The sequence below is a fragment of the Strongylocentrotus purpuratus genome, unplaced genomic scaffold (genome assembly GCF_000002235.5).
Source record: "Strongylocentrotus purpuratus isolate Spur 01 unplaced genomic scaffold, Spur_5.0 spur5_scaffold_11, whole genome shotgun sequence".
In the NCBI taxonomy this organism is placed as follows: domain Eukaryota; kingdom Metazoa; phylum Echinodermata; class Echinoidea; order Camarodonta; family Strongylocentrotidae; genus Strongylocentrotus; species Strongylocentrotus purpuratus.
The window spans coordinates 388,012-415,639 of record NW_022145596.1 but is presented as its reverse complement, the minus strand read 5'-3'; the positions used below and the strand labels follow the sequence as shown (position 1 = coordinate 415,639).

Sequence of the window (27,628 nt, the reverse complement as noted above, 5' to 3'; positions counted from 1 at the left end):
TTTCAAAACATTATATAAAAGTGTTTGACGTCCGGACATCACTTTTGACTTTCGACGGTTTATTTTTTGAATTTACGTGTTTAGCTCCCTCTATGTCATTTAACAACCAGCGTATTTACAACGAGTGTTTGAGTTCGTTGGTACGTACAGTACAGGTAGCTAGCAGGCGGGTATCCGACCGCGCGCTAGTAATACAGTATAGCTGATCAATTCCAATACGCTGCTTTCACGTAAAGGAGTTCAGATCAGATTATCACCGGCGCCGATCGAACGCTAGACAGCTACAGACAAGCTTTGATTGAAATACGATAACGAGATCGAGATTGGAAAAGGAGCTCGAGGTCACGGACGATGGCCGACTCGGACTCAGCTAGTGCTAAGCCTAAGGACAAGGCTAAGGCTACGCTAAATCGAAATAAGACTAAGTAAGACGGTAAGAGGAAGGAGAGAAACAAGCAATGGCAGCTCGACCATCCGGCCCAGAGGAGGCGCGGGAGTGGCTGTGAACAAGGCCAGGGTACGGCGGAGAAACTTCGCGAGCTGCAGGCGGCCTTCTCGTTGCCGAGTCTAGAGGATGCAATAGACCCTATGGCTATGCCAGCTCACTGAGAGGTAAGTTGAAATGATATACGCCCCACTGCATTGGGTAGGCCTACCGTTTTAATTTGATCTAGTCTAGAGACTAGATGCATGGAATCGGCAAATTTAAGAAATTACGTTTTGTTATCTCTTGCCTTGGATTTTTAATTCAGACTTCATGAATCATATGATATTGATAGTCTAGCCTAGGTCTACAGTAGACCGAAAGCTTCAGTCTCTATATCGTCGGTTGTTCCACTGAGACTACGTCTGGCTCCACTAGACCTCCGGATGAATTTGGTTCAAATGAAAATATTGGAAGCATATTGCCATATGCGATCCTACAATATTCAGTGAACGTTGTCGCGTTGAAATCGAGTCTAAAGTGATGAAATTGTAAATAATAATCTCTTTATGGGGTATACTATAACTCTCTCTCAAGGTCAATATATTAATTCAGCTATACAACAAGCTACAATTGACCGATTGGCTATTACCTTTTTGAAATTATATATCACAACTACATATTCCGGGATTTTTATGGTAGCAGCTACCGTTGTAAGACCGGCGTAGGCGCTATTTTAAATTTATCAAAATTTACCGGGAGCACCGGCAAATTTTTATATTCAATTTTTTTTAAAACAGAAGTGTTTTAGGGGTTAATTTTTTTAGTGCTTATAATACATCCACAGGGGCATCCAAATATATCAAAATTGTAAAGAATCACTATCCACCCAATTTTCAAAATTTCCCAAAACTTTGTAATAGACCCTACCTTTAATGTCCCTCGTTACAACTGCAGTTTTCTTTGTAATGATGACGTGCAGGGCTAGTCCACCGGGTAAACATCCTGCTCTTTTTAAAAGTCGACAAGGTTATACTATAGCTTGCTTGAGATGTGACTGTCTCATCTATATTTATCTCTACCAAAGAGTGTCTCAACTTCACATACATGACAGAGAACCAATGCATCAGTTATTAGTCATGCAAATTCCAAATCTGGCTAGCTGTGATAATTATTAGAGAATGCCATCTTCAAAATAATTTCTTTTGGTGATTTAAAATCTGAATGTTTTTTACTTTGTGAATGACTTTCATTTCTTCACTTTTTACAGATATGAAGAACAGACAACACAATCCATCCCCAGCGAAGAAATTCCAAGCAGCAGTAGGGGAATTAGCAGGTGAATAGTACAAGTCACCTTTGACCGCAAATTCATGGAGAACTTGGCCTACTCTGCTGATTTGCTCGCTTCAGGTAGGATTCTGTATACATGTACGAAAGGCTCTGTAAATTGAGAGGAATTTAATGAGAATGCGTTCATTACGTACATGTTTGCAAGATTGAGCTCTTTTTCGGTTATGACCTATAAAATCAGCAGGTCAAGATAATGCATCTTATTTGCTCATGTGTATGACATGGGATTTTCAATATTGATTTTGTGGTATGAAAATAATGAAATGCCCTATCATTTATATCAGTTTTTATTTTGTTTTCATAATTCCTTAGGCACACCAGCATGCTCGAGTGTTTCCACAACCATATACTGATGTATGCTTCCAAGCGGTATTCCTTTGAGTAAGTATTTTTAGTATCATTTTGTATGTTTGAAGTAAGATTGTCTGTGGAAAAGTTGAAACATATCATTACAGTACGGTTACAGTTACAATATCATATTTTGAAGCAAATAGCAAAGTTAATGAGAAATTATGAATGACATCTAAATGCTGAAATCACTTTTGGATGCATGCAGAGTCTTGAAACAGCAGACTTTGTATCGTACTTGTGTCGGTACCTGATGTTAAGTCAAGTTGGAGTGGTTGTAGCAGGGAAATGTAACTACCTTTAATTAAGAGTCAATAATTTACAACACAAATCCAGAACTGAAGTGAATGGCTCGTATTCACAAAGGAGGTTTGTACAAACCATGGTTTGGCCAAGGTTTACATCTATGGAATGCCATTTGTAAACTGATGGAGAAGGAATGTAAACTCCATACTTGTTAACAATGTTAATTTACAATTTACGGTATGCGAGCAGCATTCCATAGATGTAAACCATCGTCACACCATGGTTTGTACAAACCTCCTACAAACCTCCTTTGTGACTACGGGCCAATGAGTCTGAGATTTGTCTAAAGCATTTACTATTCATTCATCATGGTAGTGGTAATACCAATTGTTTGTCTTATCCATCCAGCTACCCAGCAAACCGGGCAAGGAATTTGCTTGCGGTCATCGACTACATGGCACACAAGGACAGGCCCGACCAGATTGATGAACAAGGCAATACAAAGTGAGTGGAAATTAGAAAGAAAGAAAAAAAGGTTTTCTTTTCTTTCTTGTTTTTCCTATTTTTATTTGTACATTTTTTTTTAGATGGACAAGGCAATCCAAAGTGGGTGGAGTAAAAAAAACAAACATGATTATTTGTTTTCCCTGTGTAGTTGGACAGGGCAATCCGAATTGGCAGTTCTTTCCCATGAAATTTATCAATTTTGGGGAAATTATTAAATATCTAATTGTCCTTCGTCTTCCTGGGAACGCCCCTTTTAAATCGCCAAAATATGACGTCATCTAAAAAAGTTGTCCCTGTACACGACGCACATCTAAATTATGTAGATGACGGACTGTAAGCTGATGGTTTGTCAATCATGCTGCTGATTTTGGACCCTAAATGCGGACTTGGATTCAGTGTAATAATATACTTGGTGTGTAATGCAAGGTTCTGGAGTCATCAAAATCATCATAAATTTGGCAGAGTTTTGGTAAAGTAACAATCACTTACACAGAAAGATGTATATGGGACAACACACATGGTGTCGGCCTGTCGGGGCTAGTACTACCCTGATTTCCTTATCTTTCTATGCTCATTACTCAGCCAGTATACATTTTCTTCCAAAATTGTTTGGCACATGACATTTATTTGTAATCTTGAACATTCAGTGTAAGTTTCGTTAGATTCTGTGAGAATTCATTTTCTTTTTTTACCAGAACTCAAGTTTATCTTTAAGAGATATGAATCATTTCCAATTGACAAGAATGAGTGTGCATATAATGCAACTTGTTACATTTTGCATGTTCTTTTATTTTATGATACAGATATGTTGCAGTATGGTCAAAGCGTGCCAACAACTACGTGGCCCGGAAGGAGAAGGTCCCCAAGACCTACCCCTACATGTATGTACAAGGACTCATCGGTGCGATACTGGAACGCAGAGAACAGGACCAAGGACCACTGTTCTCGAAGGCTGTTCTGCTCCCTGATGACCCTAGACACACAAGGCCCCGGCTTGCACCATTTCCTCCACCACAAGTTGATGTGATCCTAGCCAGGAGACTAGGCCTATTAGAGAAATCCATGTAATCCTCTGTAGTGAACATTTGGGATTGTCTGACTTGAGAACTGCTTTTTTTCGAGCAGAGACTAAGGGATCCAAATGTCGTCCTTCCGTCCATCCTCCGTGACTGTACACAAATTTGAATGAAGTCTAATGTGAAATCTTACCTGCAAAAATCAATTAGGGTTGCTAACTTTCCAACCCTGCATCTGTTTGTAACCATACTTGATTGGTAGATGCCCTTTATTTGCCTCCATGATATTCTGGAGTTGAAGGTCACATAAGTAGGTCAAAGGTCAAATGAGGTTCATTGTTGCATGATTGCATGCAAGACTCTTAATCGCCTCGATTTAATTTGTCCATGTGGCATGTTTTTAGGCTATCTTGAGGATTGGTTGGAACTTAACATTTTGGACTCATTTGGTTGCTAATGATTTTGTGGTCCGGAGGTGAAAGATTGCATGGCTTAGCATTACGAGCATGTATTCTTGATATGTCAGAGACCCTTTGACAAAATACCACCAAACTTGATACTAGAGTGTCCCTGGGGATCATGGGGATGTGGTTATCTATCAGTATAAAAAAAAAGTCACATAACGCATGATATACATGTACCAGAAATAAATTGTTATTGTTGCTAGATTAGCCACCATGCTTGGCACTTGTATATTGTATTACAATAAGAGGTTGGCAAGTTTACAAATGGAAGAAATGTAGGAATATAAAAGACAAATTGTGACATCAGTGTATAAAAGCTCTATGTGATTTATACAATTCATAATTTGTGAAAAAATCAGTGCTTGCTCATGTGGAAATGGTGGATATTTCAATTTGTATCTATTTGGCAACCTATATTCCTTGAAGAAGTTACGGTAGTAATTATAAAATTTACAGCCAAGAGGTCAAACCATGAGTCAACAATGTGTTTGGTTTTAGTGACTGTGCATGTAACTGAGGTGACAGTCGATCATGAAAAAGACTATACTTCGGAACCTGTTGAAAATCAACATGGACAGAAGAAAGATTTGTAGAATATCTTATTGTAAATAGTCTTCATTTTTTGTTTAATGCAATCAATGTGACTAAAATAATGCAAGCGAAAAAGAGAAATGATCACAAGACAGCAAAACAGTTGGTTTCATGCATCATTTGAATCAATGAACGTGAATCAGCTCAACGCCAAAGTATTGCGGTTCAAGGTTATACCATCAAGAGATATGCTGCCTGTAACTACTTTGTAGTTTGAAAGGGTGTATAAAGGAATAAGGATACAGTTGGGCAGGCGAGTCTTTCTGTTGGTCTATTGTAAAAAACTGGGTCAAATTTTTTCCAATTTTTACGCAAATTGTAATAAAACTTGGTATACCGATTGACCCGAGGGTGTGCAAGACACATTTGTTGTGTCTGTCTGTTAAGGTACCTCCATGGTAACCAAGCTTTGCACAAAGAATACAATTTTGTTTTAATAATCTTGTGGAGCATATTCTTTCCAAGTTTTAGCAATTTTATAGTTTTGGTATCTTTGATGAGGCATTATAATAACAGTATAAAACTCAATGCATGTGCAGTGTGTAAAATAAGTATGTGAGCAAACTATTGGAAGTAGTTTGATCGATTCATATGAAACTCAGTACACACAACGCAGAATTGTCTTTTGTGTGCGTATAGGACATGACCAGTTTTGAAATGTCTGTGCTATTTTTTTGAAAAACCTGATGTTGGATGTTAATCACTTGAGGTGATATTCATAGTCGAGCATTAGGGAAGATGAAAGACATATATGTACCTAACTATACTTAATTTTGTGCTGAAACTGATATGATTCAGGATTTGAGATCGATATGGAGTATGTATACATGTATACTCGTACACATTAAGGAAAAGAATCACTCAGACAATTTTTAAAGCATTTATATATAAAGTAAGATGTGAAACTTAAAAGATAAAACCAGTTATGGTCATGCGACTGCATTGTGAAAGGATTGTTGTGGAAACGATCAGAAAAGGTTGATCATCTAGCATATAAGTCTTGGTGTGTACTGCAAGGTTCTAGAATCATCGAAATGATAAAAAAATTGGCCCAGTCTTGGTAAAGTTACAAGCACTGTACACAGAAAGATGTATATGGGACTACGCACAAGTGCGCGACACATGCGTTATATCTATCAAGTCCAAATAGATATAATAATTTACCAAATATATCAATTAGTAGGCAGTTTCTCGGCAAAATTTGTATGATCACGTACTAGTCAAAACATTGTGTGCGGGCAAGCACTGAATCAAATGACCGGGGTAATAGTATATTTGTCAAGCGCGTAGAAACATTACTGTTATAGATACTTTTCTTTGGTAAACTTATCTACACATTGCCTATAGAGAATGTCAAGTTTTTATGAAAGACACAAGATAAGATGTATATAAATAAGCAGTAACTAATAAGTAACAAGACATGGTGGTATACAAATAAAGTATATTGCTCCTTCTTAATGACGACGGTTAAAGTTGTCATAGCGATAGATGCTAAATAAAAATGTGCCTTTTTTAATACACATGATCTGTTTGTATGCAATGGTTGGAATCAACATCACGTTTAAATATTGCCTTCAGTACAGCAAGTATAATTTGTATTCATCTGAATAATGTTGTGTAAATTTAACTGTTAGTTATGGCCGAATAAAGCTTTCAATGTACACCATACAAATATGTTATGTATCTTCATTTTAGCATTACTATAATTATATTAAAATCTTATGTCTTTACACATTTACACGTTATCACGTACTGACGTAGGTCATGCAATACACAGGCACTGTAGAACACAACTTATTTACAAGAAGTTACAATCACTTTTTTTTAAAAACTTTACAATTGCATGCAGTACCAAAATAAGAATACTGAAAAACACTGCATTATGGACAAGTATGAATCAAGTAAGATGTTAAATTAATTCACTACTGTTATTCATTATAGTATACTGATACAACAATTTTTAATATATTTTTAAATTTATTTCTTTTTATTTCTCCACTTTCCCTTTAGCCATGTACCTTCATGTTGTTATATATGTTAAAGGTGTCGCTCTGGACCTATAACATATGATAAGACAAAAAAATCCACCAGTTATTTCTGATTTCTATCAAATTTTTAGATTTTGTGTTGTTGTTGTTGTTTGGTATTATCGGCGTTTCATTCTTTTTTAGAATATTTACGCCTTTCACTTTATTTCTTTTTTTTCTTCTATTTTTGGTACTATTTGTCAATTCATATTCATCTCTTTTTTTGGGATAATATAATCTCAGATCTACTGGTCCATGAAAACCCCTCACCGCAATTGGCACCTTCCTGCCAGACCGGCGCGGTACATTGCGCAATCTTCTCGGCCATCATTGGCCTAGGCAACTCTGGTGCCGGTGAGAGGATTCTGGGGTAGATCTTTGGAGTCTCTTGTTTGGGGTTTACCGTCCTCAATCCGTCTTTACTCTTTCTTACCTTTTCTCTTCTAGTATTTTTCCATTTTGTAAAACCTTATTTTTCTATCAAAGTGGGTATCAACATCTTAGGGCATTTGGTTGTCGTGCGATATGTGCCAAAAAAAAAATGTGGATTTAGTAATTCCTTTTTGAATGAAACATGGATTTAGCTTCTTTTGGAATTGAATGGATTTAGCTCCTTTTGGAATGAAACTGTAATAATGTTGTTTACTTTCTTTTCGAAAGGTTATATTTATGTGTGATTTCACTATTACTATTTAAAAGGAAAGGTTTGCTGCTAAATTTGAATAAAATTTCAGTGACTTTATTGAGAAAATATGATTTATTTTTATTTTTTTAGGTACAATAACATGTTTCATTCCAAAAGGAGCTAAATCCACGAAAATAAAAAATCTAAAAATTTAGTAAACATCAGAAAAGCCGAAGGGAAGATTTTTTCTTATCATTATTGGCAGATAATCAGGTCCATGCAGGGTGACACCTTTAACATATATAACAACATGAAGGTATACATGGCTAAAGGGAAAGTGGAGAAATAAAAAAGGCAATTTACTCAGAAGTACCCAAAGTGGATTTGGCTCCTTTTGGAATGAAACTCTTCACATATTATGAAAGGAAGACAAGTAATATAAAAGGAAAAACGAAGGCCCACGTCATTTACATAGAAGGTAGGTGGACAGATAACCTCGATGTTTTTAATCTAATTTCATCTGGGAGATCATTCCACAGCTTTGTTCCTACAAACGAAATACAAAATTGCCCTTGCGTTGTCTCACATATTGGTTGATAGATAGAGTAAGCCACTTTCTTTACACTGTAGAAGTAATCAACTGGGTCATACGACGTACAATACATACACATACACTACTACTAGGTCGAGCGTACTCGCACTACATACACATACAGTATTCGCATATCGCGCTCAAAAACAATAGCGCTACCAGTACCACAGACCATGCAATTATGTGCAGGCCTCGCATACCATAATGTGTACAATATAAATCAGTCAGCGCGCTATAGACATGGTTCGGATATTACTTGCACGCCCATATCCGATCGTCGTCTTGGCGAAAATTCACGGTGTGCTGCCGCTTGACCGAGAGGTGGCGCTATACAATTACACTGAACACGCCTCGAAAGTAAAATTTTTGATAAATAAAATCATTTGCAGTCGAACAGGTTTTTTGCATATAAATTCACTCTAATGTAATATTTCGGATTTATATCTTCAATGATGCATTCTTAGACATTTATTGTATGTTTTTTATGTTTAGATCATAGTTTCGTTCGCTAATGTGAGTATTGACCAACACTCAACTATTCCTTTAACCTTAGAGATAAGCTTTTAAAATTAGGCTGCTAGATACGTCATGAAACTGAAAGAAGGAAGAGATGGCAGACGGACAAAGGACATTTACTATGCTTATATTTGGCCTTAAACAAGGTTTCAAGTTCTAGGCTTACATTTAATCCATGTGCCAAGTTTCAGGAAATGCAGCAATTGTTTTCTCTATGATCAATGATATTAATGATCTTGAAATGGAAAAATATAGAGGTTATTTATATAGTGAGTGATATAGACTGAAGCATGCCCATTAATATATTGGGGCTTTTGAAATGATTGAACTTTAGAATTCATAAAATGATAGGTAAATAGATTATGCCAAGTAGTTAAAGGTATATGTATGCCACAAGGGAAAATCAGGAGGCTTCCTCCTTCAGCTTTTCAATGCAAAAGTTGAAATATAAAGGATGAAATGAGTAATTTTAAGACAAGCCTTCATATCTTTCTTTTTCTTTTCTCCCCCCTTTTTATAAACTCACCAGCATTTAGTAAGACCTACACCTAATTTAACCTGTAAATTATACTGTAAATATTTACCCTTACAAAGAACGTTAGCTTAACTTTGAATCTCATACACTACACATACATGTACATGTAGGCCTACATATCGGTAGCATCATGTACGATGATAATGTATTCAGTACTGTATGTCCATGAAGTTTTCATCTAAGATGAATAGAAAATGAGTATGAATCTTTGAGTTTGAACTACTCTACATGTAGATAACAAAGAGGATTACATTTGAAAGATGAAAGCGATAGCAACAGATCAATCTTCCAATGATGACGACAACATACTGCATATGCTCACTGTTGAATACCTGTTTCCATCTAATTACTTCACCTGACATTTACCTACTCCTTGTCTTATAAACTACATGATTCTAGGCTACATTGCAGACACCCATCGTAAATTGTGTTTTATTATTGTATCGAAAGAGAATCCTTCTTTTCAAATATTTGATTTAAATTCAAGAGGACCACAGTGCTTATGCCAGATCTTTCAATGAATGTTGAGTGGGTTGCGTTTACCTGGCTGAGTACGTTAATATCTACGTAGGGTCTTGGTACTTGAGACTAGCTGAGTTGACACCAGACATACCAAGAGATATTGAATGTCCTCAGGTCAAATGCCTATAGAGAGCATGGGGTGTAATCGTAACCGCCAAACTCTGTGATGTCATGTATCATATTTTTCAACGTCCAAGACATGTAAATAAGCAAGCAGACTGTGATGAAGGAATGATGTGAAGGAGACTGAGAAAAGAAAAGAAGAATTAACACTGAGATGGTGGAGAAGGTCAAGAGTAATCTTTGAAGATTTGAATTCATGGATAAATTCAATTTTGCATAAAGTAAAGAAAATGAAATAGAGATACATACACTACTATAAAGAGACATTAAACATGGAGTTGGTTCATGAATGTACGAAACTTGATCTCATTCTCAGTGCCATACATACATACAGTAAAAGAATAATACATTTTAGCAAGATGACTAAACCAAGGTAGCTGAAGGTATAGCATACGAGGTGTACTTTACCAGATATAGTAGGTGGTAGAATTACATGTAAGTGAATTGCTTCATGTCCTGAAAAGCTCATGAAAAATGTATTTAAAAAAAAAAACACAATTTATTAATATATATATAATTTTAGTTGTTGTAGTGTGTGTGTGTGTGTGTGCACTTGTAATGACCGTCAATCGGGGAGGTTCATATGAATACACAACTTCCAACTGTGGAGACACAGCAAACCGTGGAGCTCCACAGTTGCAGAATCATTAAAACGAGATTTAAATCAGCTTTGGGACATCTCAGTAGTACCCCATCAACGTTCGGCTGCGATTTAACTCCATCCCCGGTTTCCCACTTTGGAGTCATAGCTTGCAGCCTGAATATGTGTATTATTTTCCGATCTCAAGAATAATATCAAGTGAAGAGCGCCAGCATGAGGATACACACTGCACAGTCTGTATCTTATTAGATGCAGCGCATGCGCAGTGCTGGTGCAGTGCACCTTGCGACGTGCCTGTTAACGTATATGGACATGTCATGGCGGGATTAGTACAGCCACAACTGGCAAAAGTAAGTAGAACTTGTCTAGATCTAGAAAGTTTACTTTCATTTTTAATCCAGTCTAGGCCCATTAATATTCTATCAACTTTTTAAAGAATTCCTTAGGCCTATAGATCTAGTTCTATTCATGATATTGGGTACAAAAAACTCATACATAGATCTAGATCTAATCTAGATCTCTAGATCTAAGTAAGATGTAGATCTAGATTCTAGGCCTAACGTTAGGCCTAGACCTAGACTAGTACTACTAGTCTAGGCTACTAGTAGTAGATCTAGGTCTAGTATAAGTTCTTCTTAGGCCTAACTTTAGAGTTAAACTAAAGGAATATCTAGTAACGTTAGATTTGAAGGTCTATTTCACATCAGCCAGATTTAGCCTAAATGTGTGCATGGGAAATGTGGAGCCATAGGTCTAGGCCTATCTGTAAATAACTCACTTGGGTCAGATGTGTATAAATGTGTGCATGGGAAATGTGGAGCCATAATAATCTGGGTCAGATGTGTATAAATGTGTGCACGGGAAATGTGGAGCCATAACTAGATATAGATCTACATGGGCAATATGTGTTTAAATGTGTGCATGGGAAATGTGGAGCCATATATATTACACATGGGCCAGATGTGTATAAATGTGTGCATGGGAAATGTGGAGCCATATATATATATATATATATATTACACATGGGCCAGATATGTATAAATGTGTGCATGGAAAATGTGGAGCCATGTTTAACTGAACTATTTAAGGTGGATTGAAGATTTATAAATGTGTGCATGGGAACTGTGGAGCCATTAATTATACATGGGCCAGATTTGTATAAATGTGTGCATTGGAAATGTGGAGCCATATCTATATATTTTATACATAGGCCAGATGTGTATAAATGTGTGCATGGGAAATGTGGAGCCATATATATATAGATCGACATGGGCAATATGTGTTTAAATGTGTGCATGGGAAATGTGGAGCCATATATATATAAATTACACATGGGCCAGATGTGTATAAATGTGTGCATGGGAAATGTGGAGCCATATATATATAAATATATATATATTACACATGGGCCAGATGTGTATAAATGTGTGCATGGGAAATGTGGAGCCATATATATATATAATGGGCCAGACGTGTATAAATGTGTGCATGGGAAATGTGGAGCCATATCTATATATATATATATATATATTACACATGACCCAGATATGTATAAATGTGTGCATGGAAAATGTGGAGCCATGTTTAACTGAACTATTTAAGGTGGATTGAAGACTTATAAATGTGTGCATGGGAACTGTGGAGCCATCATACATGGGCCAGATTTGTATAACTGTGTGCATGGGAAATGTGGAGCCATATATATATATATATATATAATGGGCCAGACGTGTATAAATGTGTGCATGGGAAATGTGGAGCCATATCTATATATATATTACACATGACCCAGATATGTATAAATGTGTGCATGGAAAATGTGGAACCATGTTTATCTGAACTATTTAAGATGGATTGAAGATGTATAAATGTGTGCATGGGAAATGTGGAGCCATATATATATTACACATGGGCCAGATGTATAAATGTGTGCATGGGAAATGTGGAGCCACATAAATATATTACACATGGGCCAGATGTGTATAAATGTGTGCATGGGAAATGTGGAGCCATATATATATATTACACATGGGCCAGATGTGTATAAATGTGTGCATGGGAAATGTGGAGCCATATATATATATTACACATGGGCCAGATGTGTATAAATGTGTGCATGGAAAATGTGGAGCCATATATATATATTACAAATGGGCCAGATGTGTATAAATGTGTGCATGGGAAATGTGGAACCATATATATATATTACACATGGGCCAGATGTGTATAAATGTGTGCATGGAAAATGTGGAGCCATATATATATATTACACATGGGCCAGATGTGTATAAATGTGTGCATGGGAAATGTGGAGCCATATATATATTACACATGGACCAGATGTATAAATGTGTGCATGGGAAATGTGGAGCCATATATATATTACACATGGGCCAGATGTGTATAAATGTGTGCATGGGAAATGTGGAGCCATATATATATATATATATATTACACATAGGCCAGATGTGTATAAATGTGTGCATTTGAAATGTGGAGCCATATATATATATATATATATATTATACATGGGCCAGATTTGTATAAATGTGTGCATGGGAAATTTGGAGCCATATCTATATATATTATACATGGGCCAGATGTGTATAAATGTGTGCATGGAAAATGTGGAGCCATATATATATATTACAAATGGGCCAGATGTGTATAAATGTGTGCATGGGAAATGTGGAGCCATATCTATATATATATTACACATGACCCAGATATGTATAAATTTATGCATGGGAAATGTGGAGCCATATATATATATATATTACACATGGGCCAGATGTCTATACATTTGTGCATGGGAAATGTGGAGCCATTTATATATTACATATGGGCCAGATGTGTATAAATGGGTGCATGGGAAATGTGGAGCCATGTTTATCTCAACTATTTAAGGTGGATTGAAGATGTATAAATGTGTGCATGGGAAATGTGGAGCCATATATATATATATTACACATCAGCCAGATATGTATAAATGTGTGCATGGGAAATGTGGAGCCACATTTATTATTGCATATGGGCTAGATATGTATAAATGTGTGCATAGGAAATGTGGAGCAATCTATATCTATTGCAAATGAGTCAAATATGATAAGATGTGTGCATGGGAAATGTGGAGCCATGTATTTACATGACCCCCTTGATGTACATCATAATGGATGTGTTTCATAATACCTCATGATTTTAACAAATAATATAATAAAATTGAGCATGGATATGAGTAGCAATATTTTGGCAAATTCCAGTATGATAAGGGGGAGGATGTGGGAGGGGGGGGGGGGTGTAATATTTAGATATTTTCTTCCAGCTTGCTCACAGCTGTGTTTCTGCATAATATTACTAATATTTACTCGACCTGTTTCAGAATCGGATTCTCAGAAGTCAAACCAGACAGACAGTTCCAGATATTTTTAGTGAAGTTGATCCTGAAGGATTTACAGTGAAACAGCTGCCTGACAAAGGTGAGTGAGGTTACATACATGTACATGTAGATTGTATTAATAGTGAAAATTCACTGTAGCATAGATATCTAACATTAATATGCTCAATAAAATATTGATTCAGAGCTAGACTATGCAAGGAACGCCTGGTATGGTTCTTTGATCACACCTCATCGCCTATTGTCTGAAAATCACCAGCTCTTTTCAGAGTAACTTTGATACCCTTCGCAGTTAAACAGGTCAACTTCTTTAGTAAAATCTATACCCTTTCTGTATATTTCATTAATTTCATGCAGTAGAATATTTGATATGCTTTCCCTCATATTTTTCTGTTTTTATAATCTTAATTCAACACTTAATTGCGTGAAGCAGTCTTCAGTGGCAAAGTGTTGAAAATAGAATCAATTACCACTACTGCATTTTCGTCTACAAAATACTCAATAATCTAGCCCCTTATTTAGAATCTTTTGGTCATAATCGTCCAGTTTACTTTGTTACTTGTCATTCTACCTTAAATCCCTTATTTATCCTGAAACCAAAGACTGAATTTAAAAAACGTTCTTTTTCTTTCACTGCTCCAAGCATCTATAACAATCTACCGACTCATATTCGCACGGCAACTTCACTCCAAATGTTAAAAAACCAAATTAAGTTACTCCCTCTATCACTTTAATGCATGCACTGGTACCTAATGTTATATCATGACTTTTACCATAAGTTAGTTTTGTTTGTTTGTCTGTTTGCAGTTGTGTAGTCTATTTTTACGGCATGTGTATTTTTTAAAATATTTTTTTGGTCATTTTTCTTTGTATCAATAATATCTTAAATATTTAATATTTAAGGCCTTTTGTTCATTTTGATCTAGTTTTTATTTTTTTAAAGCTTTTTTTTTAATGTTTTCTACAATGTATTCTATTTTTTTGTAAATATTTGTATGTACAGGGCTCTTTTGTAAAGCAGGAGGTATTAAACTTGATTTGGTTAAGTGTTTAAAGGTTAGACCTTGAAATGAATTTTAATGCCTCCTCATGGGGTTGAATGTCAAAAAAATTTTAGAAAATCTAGAGAAAACGTCATGTTCATCATGACATGTATGACACTGTAATTTAATATCTGCAGCATACTAATATTAAATACAGTGTGTTGCTTAAAAGTCTGCTTGATGGCAATGTGACCAAAAAGACACACAAATGTTATTTAAAACTCAACCAATTTTGAAAATAAGTGCCTTCTTACAAGTACGAGTCCGAGTTACTTATCACACCTGAGCATTATCTTAAATGACAGACAAATATACTTGTAACATCATATTCACAATGTTTAAACTCGCATGATTGATCTCATGAAGATTATGTATTTCTTCAATCACAGGTAGAGCAGTCTTTACCACCAAAACGTTTGAAGAGGGAGAATTCCTTTTGTGGTACAGAGGAGATCTGGTAACCAGAGATGTGGGGGAAAGAAGAGATGCAGACTGTGAAACTTGCTTCAGATACTTTTTCACATGGAAAGGGACGAAATGGTGGTAAGTCTACATACTATGACGACTTGATTTATTGAAAAGTATATTTTGTAATGATAGGTGTTGAAAACAAACCTAAGGCTATATGCTTATGACGTAGTCGTAAACATGTGGGTTGACAGGGCAACATATTTTCTACCAGTGGTTTTTGTTTTTTCCCTAGAGAAAGATCGAAAGCTAGTCATATCTGTCAAATTCTATTCCGTGCTTTTGAATAAACCCGTGGACTGACCACATACAGTACACATACAGTTTTCTGCAGAAAGTATCAATACGGCAAGGACAGCATAGAACAAATATGCAACTTATATTCTTCTCTATCTATTCAAACCTGTTTTAGCTATCATACAAAAAACACAATCTTACCAATGACAATTATTCTACCTTGTCAGTCCAACAGATCATATTCCATTTTGGAGAGCATAAAATGAGAATATAAAACAATATTTGGTACAAATATTGGATATAAAAGAAAGGTGCATTACACTGAAAAGTCCATGTTTTTTTTTTGTACACTCCACATTTCATCTTACAGATGAAACAGATTCGGAAATTTCTATGCAACTTGCACCACCTCCCTCTCCCTCCAGTGAAGTTTTAAATGATGAAACAGATTCGGAAATTTCTACGCAGCTTGCACCACCTCCCTCTCCCTCCAGTGAAGTTTTAAATGATGCTGGTTCATCAGTTCCCTGCAATATGTCATCGGAAGACTCTTTTTCTACTCCCCCTTTCTTCTACACCTCATCTTCACTTCAGTCTGATATTACTTCATCTGTTCATTCATTACTTCCCCTAACACCTCCCCGCACCCCCCAATCAACCCCTCACACAACCCCTCCCTCAACCCCTTGCCTAACCCCTCTCCCAACCCCTCTCCCAACCCCTCCCTCAACCCCTCTCCTAACCCCTCGCTCATCAACTCCTCATTCAACTTCTTCATCTGCTTTGTCTCCTCCTCTCCCTTCCCATCCTCCTAATTCATTTCTTTCAATGTCTGTTGTCCAGCGTCATCCTCGCATTGTAGCTGGATTTCTCATTTCGCTACTCCTGCTTGTTGTCTTTATACATCTTCTGCTTTTAATTTCTGTTATCCTTCTTTGTTAAATGTTCATCATTCATTTTGTAATTTCCCAAATTTCCTCTTCTTTATAATCTGGGAAGATGATCTGAGATGGGCCAACATATGTCAAATGGTTAGATTTACTGAAAAATCATTTGAAAACTTGAGAACAAAAATCATACAGTTGGTAAACATAATCTTCATTGAGGATGTAGTTTTCAATGCACAATTCAAACCCTGCATTGGATTTCCTGCTTTCTTTGCTCATTCTAAAATAATATAACACTGCATACATGTTTGGTCCGTTTGATATGAATTCAGGTTTGTGCTAGTAGCCACTTTTTATATTGTATTCTTTATTTGCTTTTTGGAGCTACGTTCCACTTTTAAAGATTAGATAGATTATTTTCTTCTTTCCCCCCTCATTCTACACGTCTGTTCTTGTTTATCATAATGCTTTTTTTCCTTTTTCCCATGCTATTTTTTAATCTTTCCTCATCTCTCCCTCCCTTCTTCTCCTTGGACTCATCTTTCTTCTCCGCATGTTCCTTCTCCCCTGCCGAAGCCTTCTTCCATCTCTCCCACCCGGTGTAAACATCTTGTGGATAGATATGTCCGAAATTGTACATTTTCCCTTTAGTCTGTTGCCTCTCCTTGCCCTTTCCCCAATTTGGTCGCTTCTCTCTCTTTTTTGTTATTTTTGTTATACCATGTAATGTCTTTGGCTCTCGTATTTCAGAGGGTCTAGAGAGGATATATTTTGTTCGCAATGCTGTTACCCGTGGCTTGTAGGGCGTGTCGTTATTCGACCTTTGTGTTTTTTTTGTTTTGTTTTTGTTATTTGTATTTATATTGAAAAAATCTTCCACGGTTAGTTCGTCGTCTTTTTTCGCCTCGGTACTCTTGTCTGATGCACGGTGACATTTTGTAGCATTACAATTTTAAGGCAAATGAAAAGTAAACATATGCACGTTTAATGTTCATGATATTGGTTATGATTTCCAATGCCTACATGTAATGTTACCTATTTGTTTCCTATGTTACTTGTATTTCAAATTTCCTCCTAAAATTAACCATGCGTTAACAAAAATCATGACTGTAACGATTCTTCTTTGAGTGATACCCTACTTGAAAAGTAACAGTTAATCAAATAATATCTGACAACAGAGAAAACCTAAAGTGAAATCACAAATTGTAACCCACATATACTTGTATGTTTCAGTGATTCATTGTAATTTTAAACATTGATGAATCTAATGTTTTCATTTTTTTTCAATTTCATTTCCAGTAGGGATGCATCAGTCGAACCAACTAAACAACAACTGGGACGACTCGTCAACCATGGTTGGAGGGGTGAAGTCAACAGCAGAATGAAGATTAGAGAGAACCCTCACAATGAACCAGAACTGGTTCTCTTCTCATTGAAGAAAATCAAAGAAGGTGAAGAAGTGTTATATGATTATGGGGTGGGAGATAATTTTGTATTCCCAAGTCCTACTCAATTACACAGTGGAGTCCAAGATGAAAAACCTGAAATTCTGCAAAATTCTACAAACCTCCCACCAGACCCAGAAAAAGTTTGTTCACCATTCTCCGAGCCTGCCACACAAGAACTACTGGAACCAGATGGAAACTTTTCACAGTCCAATGTTCGAGCTGATGATGATGAAACATCTGAAGATCGATGCAGAAACCCCCCTAATAACGAAACAAATTGGGAACCATCCCCTAAGCCTGCCACACAAGCTTTAATGGAATCAGATGGTAAGATTTCACAGTTCAGTGTTTCAGCTGATAATGATGACACATGTGATGATCCATGCCGGAACCCCTCTAATAACCAAGAACATTGGGAACCATCCCCTGAGCCTGCCACACAAGCGTTAATGGAATCAGATGGAAAGCTCTCCCAGTTTGATGTTCCAGTTGATAATGATGACACATGTGATGATCCATGCATAAACCCCCCTAATAACCAAGTGCATTGGGAATCATTTACTGAGCTTGCCACACAACCTTTAATAGAACCAGATGGAAACCTTCCACTTTCCAATGTTCTAACTGATGATGCTGAAACATCTGATGATCTATGCAGAAACCCCCCTAATAACGAAACAAATTGGGAACCATCCCCTGAGCCTGCCACACAAGCTTTAATGGAATCAGATGGAAAGATTTCACAGTTTAATGTTTCAGCTGATAATGATGACACATGTGATGATCCATGCATAAACCCACCTAATAACCAAGTGCATTGGGAATCATTTACTGAGCTTGCCACACAACCTTTAATAGAACCAGATGGAAACCTTCCACTTTCCAATGTTCTAACTGATAATGATGACACATGTGATGATCCATGCATAAACCCCCCTAATAACCAAGTGCATTGGGAATCATTTACTGAGCTTGCCACACAACCTTTAATAGAACCAGATGGAAACCTTCCACTTTCCAATGTTCTAACTGATGATGCTGAAACATCTGATGATCTATGCAGAAACCCCCCTAATAACGAAACAAATTGGGAACCATCCCCTGAGCCTGCCACACAAACTTTAATGGAATCAGATGGAAAGATTTCACAGTTTAATGTTTCAGCTGATAATGATGACACATGTGATGATCCATGCATAAACCCACCTAATAACCAAGTGCATTGGGAACCATTTACTGAGCTTGCCATACAACCTTTAATGGAACCAGATGGAAACCTTTCACTGTCCAATTTTCTTGCTGATAATGATGACACATCTGATGATCTATGCAGAAACCCCCCTAATAACCGAGAGCACTGGGAACCATTCCCTGAGCCTGCCACACAAGCATTGATGGTACCAGATGGAACCCTTTCACAAAATATTTTTTCAAGTGATAATGAGGACATATTATCTGACCATAATGATGATAGTGATGATGATCCAGACTATGTCTGTGATTCTCAAGGAGATTCTGACTCTTCAGGGAAGACTTCATTAAATAATTCTCAAGCATCATTGCCTAAGGCTAAATGTACATCAATAAATGGCATCACTCGATCACTGAAATCTCTGTCATCAGATCAGTCATTGGAGGCATCATCAAGATATGGAGGCATTGATGCTGACCATGAGGGGATAACTGTGATGAAGACCAACAATCAAGGAGGGCGAAAATATGACAAGGTAGCTTATTGCATGATGTGTGAGAAGCCCCACAAAAAACTTCCTGATCACCTGCGGTCACAACATTCCAATGAAATAAAGGTGGCGCAATACATGGCAGCAACGAATCGAAAAGAAAAGGATAAGCTATTGACATTGATAAGAAATAAAGGAAATCACATGCACAACTACAGGGTCTTCGAAAAGGGTCATGGAGAGCTTGTGGTCGTATATAGACCTTCTTGTGAAGCAAAGCCCCGTGATTATCAGCCTTGCAAAGATTGTTTGGGATGGTTTGCGAAAGCCGAATTGTGGAAACACCGCTGCATTTTGAAGCAAGAAGAGCCGGCTAAGGAGCAAAAGAAAAAACGAAGAAGACTATTAGCACAAGGTCGACTCTTGCTTCCACCAGTGCCCTGCACATCAAGAGATTCTATAACACACAAAGTACTGAGTGGTCTCAGCGATGATGAAATCAAGGCCTGCATTCTAAATGATCAGTTGATTCTAGAATTGGCCAAGGTGTACTCTAAGAAATTGGGCCATGACGAAGAACAGCACAACCACATCAGATGCAAGTTACGAGAACTAGGAAGACTTGTACTTCAGTTCAGACGTTGCATCTGCAATGGCAAGGCAAGTCTGACTTCCCTGATATCACCAAATGGTTTTATGACTGTCTTGAGTGCTGTCAAGAAAGTGGCAGGCTTTGATGAGGAGAACCACTTGTTCAATACACCAAGTCTAGCACTTAAGCTGGGACATACCTTAAGAAAGGCTGCCTTTGTGCTCCTGAGTAAGGCTTTGATGGACAGAGATGGGGATGACATGCAGAAACTTGTAGAAAAGTTCATCAAGCTGCTTGACACTTGTTGGGGATCTGAAATCTCTACTCATGCTCTACGAACTTTGTACCAGAGGAAACGAAACCAGCCCAAACTCCTACCCCTAACGAGTGATGTTGTGGCTTTGTCAAGACACCTAGAGGTACAGGCTGAACTTTGTGTAGACAAACTGTCATCTGGGACCGCAATCGAAAACCATAGCACATGGAGAGAACTCAACAAGACCATGCTGGCTCATCTCATTGTGTTTAATAGGAGGAGACAAGGGGAAATCAGCAAGATGACTCTTGATGACTACAATAAAATCAAGAAAGGTGAATCTCATATGGTGGAAGGACAACTAGAGATGCTGAAAGACTGGGAAAAAAATCTTGTAAAGTTTCTCTGGAGAGTTGAGGTAGTAGGAAAACGTGGCAGGACAGTGCCGATCCTTGTGACAGACTCCATGAAATCATGTGTAGACACCCTTGTATCCCACAGGGAGGAAGCAGGTGTAAACCCAAGCAACAAATACCTGTTCGCCGTAGCCAATAGTGACACTACATCTCATGTTCGAGGGTCAGATGCTCTCCGTGAGCTGTCAGAAGCATGTGGAGCACAAAATCCTTCAACACTTCGATCCACAAAATTACGGAAGCATGTAGCTACCATGTCACAACTAATGAGCTTGAGGGACCATGAGATGGACGCCTTAGCAAACTTCATGGGCCACGATATTAGGATACATAGGGAGTATTATAGACTGCCAGATGCTGCTATGCAGGTGGCCAAAATATCAAAGATCCTGTTCGCCATGGAGGGAAAAGCTGGGAACCCGGTCCAGCTGATTGGCACTGCAAAAAGTCTGGATGAGCTTCAAATCAAGTTAGATGAAGGTAAATTTGTGATGAGGGTAGAATTATACAGTGGGGATCTCAATCCAAACCCTAATGCGATGAGAAACATCATGGCGAGGGATGAGTGGGATGAATAACAAACCATGTAGCATGTACTAATTTTAAGAATCAAGTATTTCTGATTTCCACTCAACTTGACAATTATCAAATACAAAATATGTAAATTGATAAACATGCTGCAACATTATTGAATTAATGAAAAGTGTTGTTTTCAAATGAACCATGCAGTTAAATATTCCTCACTATATTGTTCACTTGTTTGTTTCAATTTATTTAGATTAGGGGTAATTAAGGCATTTGTTTGACTCGATCCACAAATGTAGCATATACCTGGTGCCAATTCTACCATGTTGTATTTAGAAATAATTGATTATATTCTTTTGTTTTAAATTACAAGTATGTTTTCTTTGCAGTTGACCCAGATTTTCTTTTTGGTGAATATTATTGATTATTATTTTATGTACAGAGATCGACACTGGAGAACAGGGACCTGAATCATGTGATGACAATTGTGACAGCGATGTTGATTCTGGTGATCATGATGTCGAACGTCAGCTACCTGGATGCTCCCAAAAAGGTATGACTTTAAGTCCAATGAGAGCATCTAAAAAATTTCTTTTTGCAAACCTAAATGTTAATTTTGCCTATTGTACCGCACTCTCAATCATCCTCAAAAGCCAAAGTGAAACCAAACTTTTTCCCGTTGAAATCACCACGTACCAATATTTGTGCATTTTGAATTGTTAAAAATTATAGCACAATTATAATTGTAATGTAGCCTCACAAAAAGGCTGTTGCCAATGACGGAGAAAATCTATTAGTGAATTTAATTGGTCTCTATATCTAAACTTCTCTAAACTAAAAAAAAATTGTGTACATACAATAATATAGACTCAGAAAGTATTATGTGATCGTGGCCCTTTTGTTCTAGACTGGGAGTCAGGGGTTGTCAAGGTAATACAAAATGTACTTTTTTTCATGCACACAGCAATCACTACAATATACTAGGAAATGGATGAAAATGGAGGCAGCCAGGAGCCCCTCCCAAATAAACCCAAAACTGAGCTAGATTAGCAAAATAAATGACCAATAGAAACCGGGTAGAATATGTGAAACATAACCCCATCTGTCATGACACTGTCAGATAATTTAAAGACTTGTTTGTGCCCGACTCCCCTAAACGGTAGATGCCCATAATTTCACGAAATATGAGCTTTACAAAATTATATGATGGCTTTCTTCCCGCTAAAAAAAATCGTTTAAGTGTATTCCTCCCAGGATCACACTCTATTCTGCATCACTGCAAAAGAGGATTTAAATATTCTTCCTCTCCTTCCATCCTCATAACAGTAATGCACTCTTCAAGTTCATGGGTCAGAGACTCAGAGAAACAGTATGTGATACTGCATTTATTATTCTGCATAGTATAATTGCAACATTTTTTTGTTATTGTCTTTCATTAGGTACCAAAAGGCAAAGGCAAACGCAACATGTACTGGAAGAGGTTGATGAACAGCCAATAAGGAAGAAACGAAAGACAGCATGGAGCGATGCGGAAAAGTCGGCTGTCCAGAGACGTTTAGGAGCCTTTATGACTGTTCATTCTAAGCTACCTGGCAAGAGAGCGATAGACGAATGCTTGAAAGCTGAAGCTGTGCTGAAACACAGAACGTGGGTCAACATCAAAGACTACGTAAGAAACTCGAAGGTTACCAAAAGCAGAAAAACACAGCCTTGGTAAAAACATTCCCTTTAATATCAAATCACCATTTTTATATTGAATACACACATGCTTTTGTTTTGAGTCACCAAACTGCTGAAAATGCTCATAAATTACAAGGCATGTTCTTGTTATTACAGTCTAAAATGTGTATTCTTTTACATTTGGTTTCTCCATGTATTCATAAAATGTTTACCCACTCTACTGGCAAAGGATTTGTTATTTTGAGGTTTTATTATCATTTTTGTAGGCATCCGGCAATTTGTAATTGTGTTAGGGTCTTAGTGGACCTATGCTTGGCCACTCCCAGATATCAATGACAGGGAGCATATCGTTTAGGCAACATGTACTGATTACAATGAGAATTTTGCAGCATGAGTTGGAAATATCCTATTTGAACAAGAAAAAAAAACCATAGATTTTTTAACGAAATAAATCAGTGGAAGTTGTAATCAAACAGTCAAGTATTTGCATTTACATACCATAATGGCAGCATAAGAAGGCAGTAGGGGAATTGACTAGTGTAATGCTTGTACATTTGTGACACAATTAAAACTTAAACAACATTTATTATGAGAACACGTTCAGTATAGTGTATTAATATTATCATCAAGGGAGAGTGCCCTTACTATGTGTAAAGGGTGCCCCTTTTCATTTTGGACAGAACTTGTGTTGTTTCTGATATTATTATGGGGTTGTACTAAACACTCGGGTCGCGGCGCGCTGAAAAACACTCGGGTCACGGCTCGTTTGGCCATCTTTTTTTAAGTGTCTTCAAATCGGCTTTTTAATATAAGGGGGAAATCTTATTTCAAATTAGCGACTGTTTTTACACTCGGGTCGCGGCTCGCTGGGCCATTTTTTCAATGATGTCTTCAAAGGGGATGCGTGGGGGAAATTTACTTTAAAAACGAAGTTGTAAGTTGTGATTGTTTTTTGTTCAATGATAGACAAATAAGAAGATTATAATTAAGGCTGACATCGGGAAAGACAAATATACTAGGTGGGTAAAGTGGATTTTAGATAAAGTGTAATAGTACATAGGTATATGATCTATTAATATGATAGAAACAAGGAAGAATGGATACAGTGAGAAGATGAATTGTGGGAAATTAAGAACTACCAAGAGAGGAATACAAAAACAAAGAATGAAAGAATGAAATGAATATTTCCATCATTCCTTGTAATATCCTATCAAGTTTTATTCCTCGCTTTATTTTCATATTTGTCAGTCTTTAAAAAATATTCTTTCTAAATTTTATTCTACCCCTTTATTTCTCATCTTTTTTCTATCATGTAAATCTTTATTTCCTCCACTCTTTTCTTTATATCTTTATCACTGTTAAATTTGACCAATGAATTCTTTCAATTCCCTTTTTATTAAATATTTGTTTTCTTTCATTCTTTGTTTATGTAATCCTCTCTTGTTAGTTCTTAATTTCCCACAATTCATCTTCTCACTCTATCCATTATTCCTTGTTTCTATCAAATATACAGTTCATTTCCCTTGTAGTATTACACTTTCTCTAAAATCCACTTTAATCACCTAGTATTTTGTCTTTCCCAATGCCAGCCTTAATTCTAATCTTCTTATTTGTCTATCATTAAAAAAATAATAATCACAACTTCCAACTTCTTTTTTAAGAAAATTTCCCTACGCATCCCCTTTGAAGACATCATTGAATAAATGGCCCAGCGAGCCGCGACCTGAGTGTAAAAACAGTCACTAATTTGAAATAATATTTTCCCCCTTAAAAACCGATTTGAAGACACCATTTTGTTTAAATGGCCAAACGAGCCGCGACCTGAGTGTTTAGTACAAGCCATTAATATGGGATAGTGTAGAGATAGAATTTGTACACTTTTGTTTAATTAGCAATGCAGTAGTTTCTGCAGATTTAGTATAATTGTGGCAAAAAATAGAGGGGGAGTCAATGATCAGTGCCCCCTTTAAAAAGTAAACCGAATGTATGTTTGTTGTGAATTAATAAGAACAGATCTGAATATTATTCTCAGATTTCCCACATACATAAAATATGTCAATTTAGTGTTTAAGCACTAGACTATAGATGATGGTTGTAATGTGAATAATTAGTTGTGATGGGGGTCGGGGACCCAAAACCTTTTTTTTTTTGTAATACCTTTGCAACAAAACAAATAAAAAGGGCTATAATAAAGGGTTGGTTCCAGTATAATCATATAAACCTACAATATTAATATGATTCACCGTACTTCTTGCTGATTCAATTTCATCCCTGGTCCCTTTTTTTTTTTGGGGGGGGGGGATTTGTGATGTCAGTGAGTTCTCCTTCATTCTTCATCATTGTTCAAAAGTTGGCTTCTCCAACAAATTTGTATTGCGTCAGATTTGTGTTAAATGTATAGCACACAACTAATGATGATGCTATGATAGGAATGTAAAAAACAGATATGCTGTGTAGCTTTTTTAACCTTAGGTACTGTTAAACTCTACGTAATTATGTTCATCAAACTAATATCTGGAATCTTTTACATCCATTTTGCCCCCAAATCAAACTCCATCATGTTAAATGGTATCTTTGGAATGTACTATTGTTACCACTGACAAATATTCATATATAATATTTGAGAAACTTGGAAAATGGATATTATTAATTTTGTCAGACTGAAAAGGGAATTATCCCTCAAATACTAACGCATTCATATTTATATGTATCACATGATTTTACAACAAAAGAAAATAAAATGGTATATAAATCAGGACTTTCTAGCAAACTGTGTGGTGTGCTAGTACTCTACCTAGGGGCTGCTATTTTCTTAGAGAGCAGTAGTGACTCTTGACCTTCAGTTTCAGTTTAGTTTCATTTATTTCACACTAAATAATTTCGAAATTACATGTGAAAAAAGGAACTTAATCAAAAGCATATAGCTTGTAGAATTTAAGTTCCTCAAAATAATGTTGACACAGTGTCATTCATTATAAGGTAGAAGTATGATGATACAAAATCAGAGTATACAGATAAAACAATGAAATGATATGGATGATGGATGTAAGAAAGAAGAGAACTAGGAAGGGAAGGTAAAGCATGGGGGTCAGGAGAAGAATGAGGAGAGAGAAAAGGAAGTTTTTAGAATAGAATATTCAAGGTCGGGATTCACAGTCCAGAAAAAAATAGTATACTTGTGCATTACATGTACAAATTTAATACTAACAATTTGATATGTTTTTTAAAGCTGCAACAGTTCTTAAGCTATTTGAGATTCGGATCAATGGTGCTTCAGTAGTTTGGTCCTGTGTATGAAATAGTTTTTATGGCGAAAACTGCCCTGGTTAGGGAGGATGATAGTTTGTACGTGTTGCATGTCGTGTTTGGTATGTGTGTAAAGCATCATTTTTTGTAAAGCGTTCAATTATGGCTGATGGGAGTATTGCTAAATAACATTTAATTATTTTGTTTGTTTAATATTCAAGGAGACTTTGTTTGCCTGGATCCAAGAGAGGGCTTTTGGCTTTCTTGCTGTGTGTAGCAGCAGTGGGCTCTTTTTTTCTTCATTTCTAGTTATGAGTTATGTTGTTCAAAGTTGTTACAGATGTTATCTTTTGTTTTCATTAATTGGTTGCTTAATTTCTTGTTATGGTTTGAGGGGGGTTTTGTTTTTAGGTTTTAGAATTCTAGATTTTTTTTAGAATCCCTGGGGATTTTGCGGTAGTAAACCCCATTTATTTAAGTGGCAGAATTCATTTTATGCCTCAACCTTTCATATCATTCCAAACACACAAATATACTATACATGTGTATAAATTAAGGATGGCCGGCCAAGAATGAACAGTAATATGATCTGTTATTTTAACAAGACCTCAAAGAAATCATGAAATATGCGTAGACTGAGTTGATCAATTCTCCAAGTAAATGATATCAATATCATCTATTTTGCCTTCGTTTGTATTCTAACCTCATTTTCTGTGGCAATGTCAACTTCACAATATTGCACCATTCTTTTACCCAGGTGATGTTAGAAATAATTGTTTATTCGTAATCACAATTATAAGACATTTTTCTACTACATGCATGTTTAATCTGTAGATTTTTGCAAATGTGGTGCAATGCCTGTGGTTCAATTGTATTGATTGGTACTAATGCCCTTTTTATGTACACGTTCGGACTTAACTCCTAATTGCATATCATCGCTGGACGTGTTTAACTTGTCTCTTGTAAATTTCATGATTTGCATGTGCCTTTGAAGACTGTCAAATAATTGTATCGAAATAAAGTATATTTTACAGAAATTCAAAGAAGATAAACTATTGTTTATTACAATTGGCATTTATTTGATTCTATCTCGTCTTTTTCCTCTGTAGTACAATACACCTGCTGGTGTATGAGATATTTATAGAAATAACATGATAATTCTGTGATTTTTGTTTTCCCTCTTTAACATAAGTCATATTTTAAAATTAAGAAAGAAAATGATTTGCTAGATAATACTGCATAGTTTTAAAACTGTAATTATATC

The 27,628-nt window shown here is 36.5% G+C and overlaps 2 protein-coding genes across 2 annotated transcripts; both read left to right on the top strand.

The window, feature by feature from the left end:
- Positions 1–228: 228 nt before the first annotated feature.
- LOC105441867 lies at positions 229–5,793 on the top strand. Its single transcript, XM_030980259.1, has 5 exons — positions 229–612; positions 1,695–1,837; positions 2,090–2,158; positions 2,780–2,875; positions 3,682–5,793. The coding sequence occupies exons 3-5, from the start codon at positions 2,100–2,102 to the stop codon at positions 3,944–3,946; spliced, it is 420 nt and encodes a 139-aa protein (XP_030836119.1). The 5' UTR covers positions 229–612; positions 1,695–1,837; positions 2,090–2,099; the 3' UTR covers positions 3,947–5,793.
- A 13,419-nt stretch (positions 5,794–19,212) lies between these two features.
- LOC105438752 lies at positions 19,213–24,024 on the top strand. The gene is made up of 3 exons (XM_030980258.1): positions 19,213–21,393; positions 21,881–21,991; positions 22,878–24,024. Exons 1-3 carry the CDS (start codon positions 19,227–19,229, stop codon positions 23,153–23,155), a joined length of 2,556 nt encoding a protein of 851 aa, XP_030836118.1. The 5' UTR covers positions 19,213–19,226; the 3' UTR covers positions 23,156–24,024.
- The last annotated feature ends 3,604 nt before the right edge of the window (positions 24,025–27,628 follow it).

Excerpts from the sequence above, each read along its gene's own strand:
- LOC105441867 (XM_030980259.1), top strand. The coding sequence starts at position 2,100 with ATGCTCGAGTGTTTCCACAACCATATACTGATGTATGCTTCCAAGCGG. Across the intron at positions 2,159-2,779 it reads TCCAAGCGGTATTCCTTTGA|CTACCCAGCAAACCGGGCAA; the intron begins GTAAGTATTTTT and ends TTATCCATCCAG. Across the intron at positions 2,876-3,681 it reads GATGAACAAGGCAATACAAA|ATATGTTGCAGTATGGTCAA; the intron begins GTGAGTGGAAAT and ends TTTATGATACAG.
- LOC105438752 (XM_030980258.1), top strand. The coding sequence starts at position 19,227 with ATGGAACCAGATGGAAACCTTTCACTGTCCAATTTTCTTGCTGATAAT. Across the intron at positions 21,394-21,880 it reads TCAAATCAAGTTAGATGAAG|AGATCGACACTGGAGAACAG; the intron begins GTAAATTTGTGA and ends TTTTATGTACAG. Across the intron at positions 21,992-22,877 it reads ACCTGGATGCTCCCAAAAAG|GTACCAAAAGGCAAAGGCAA; the intron begins GTATGACTTTAA and ends GTCTTTCATTAG.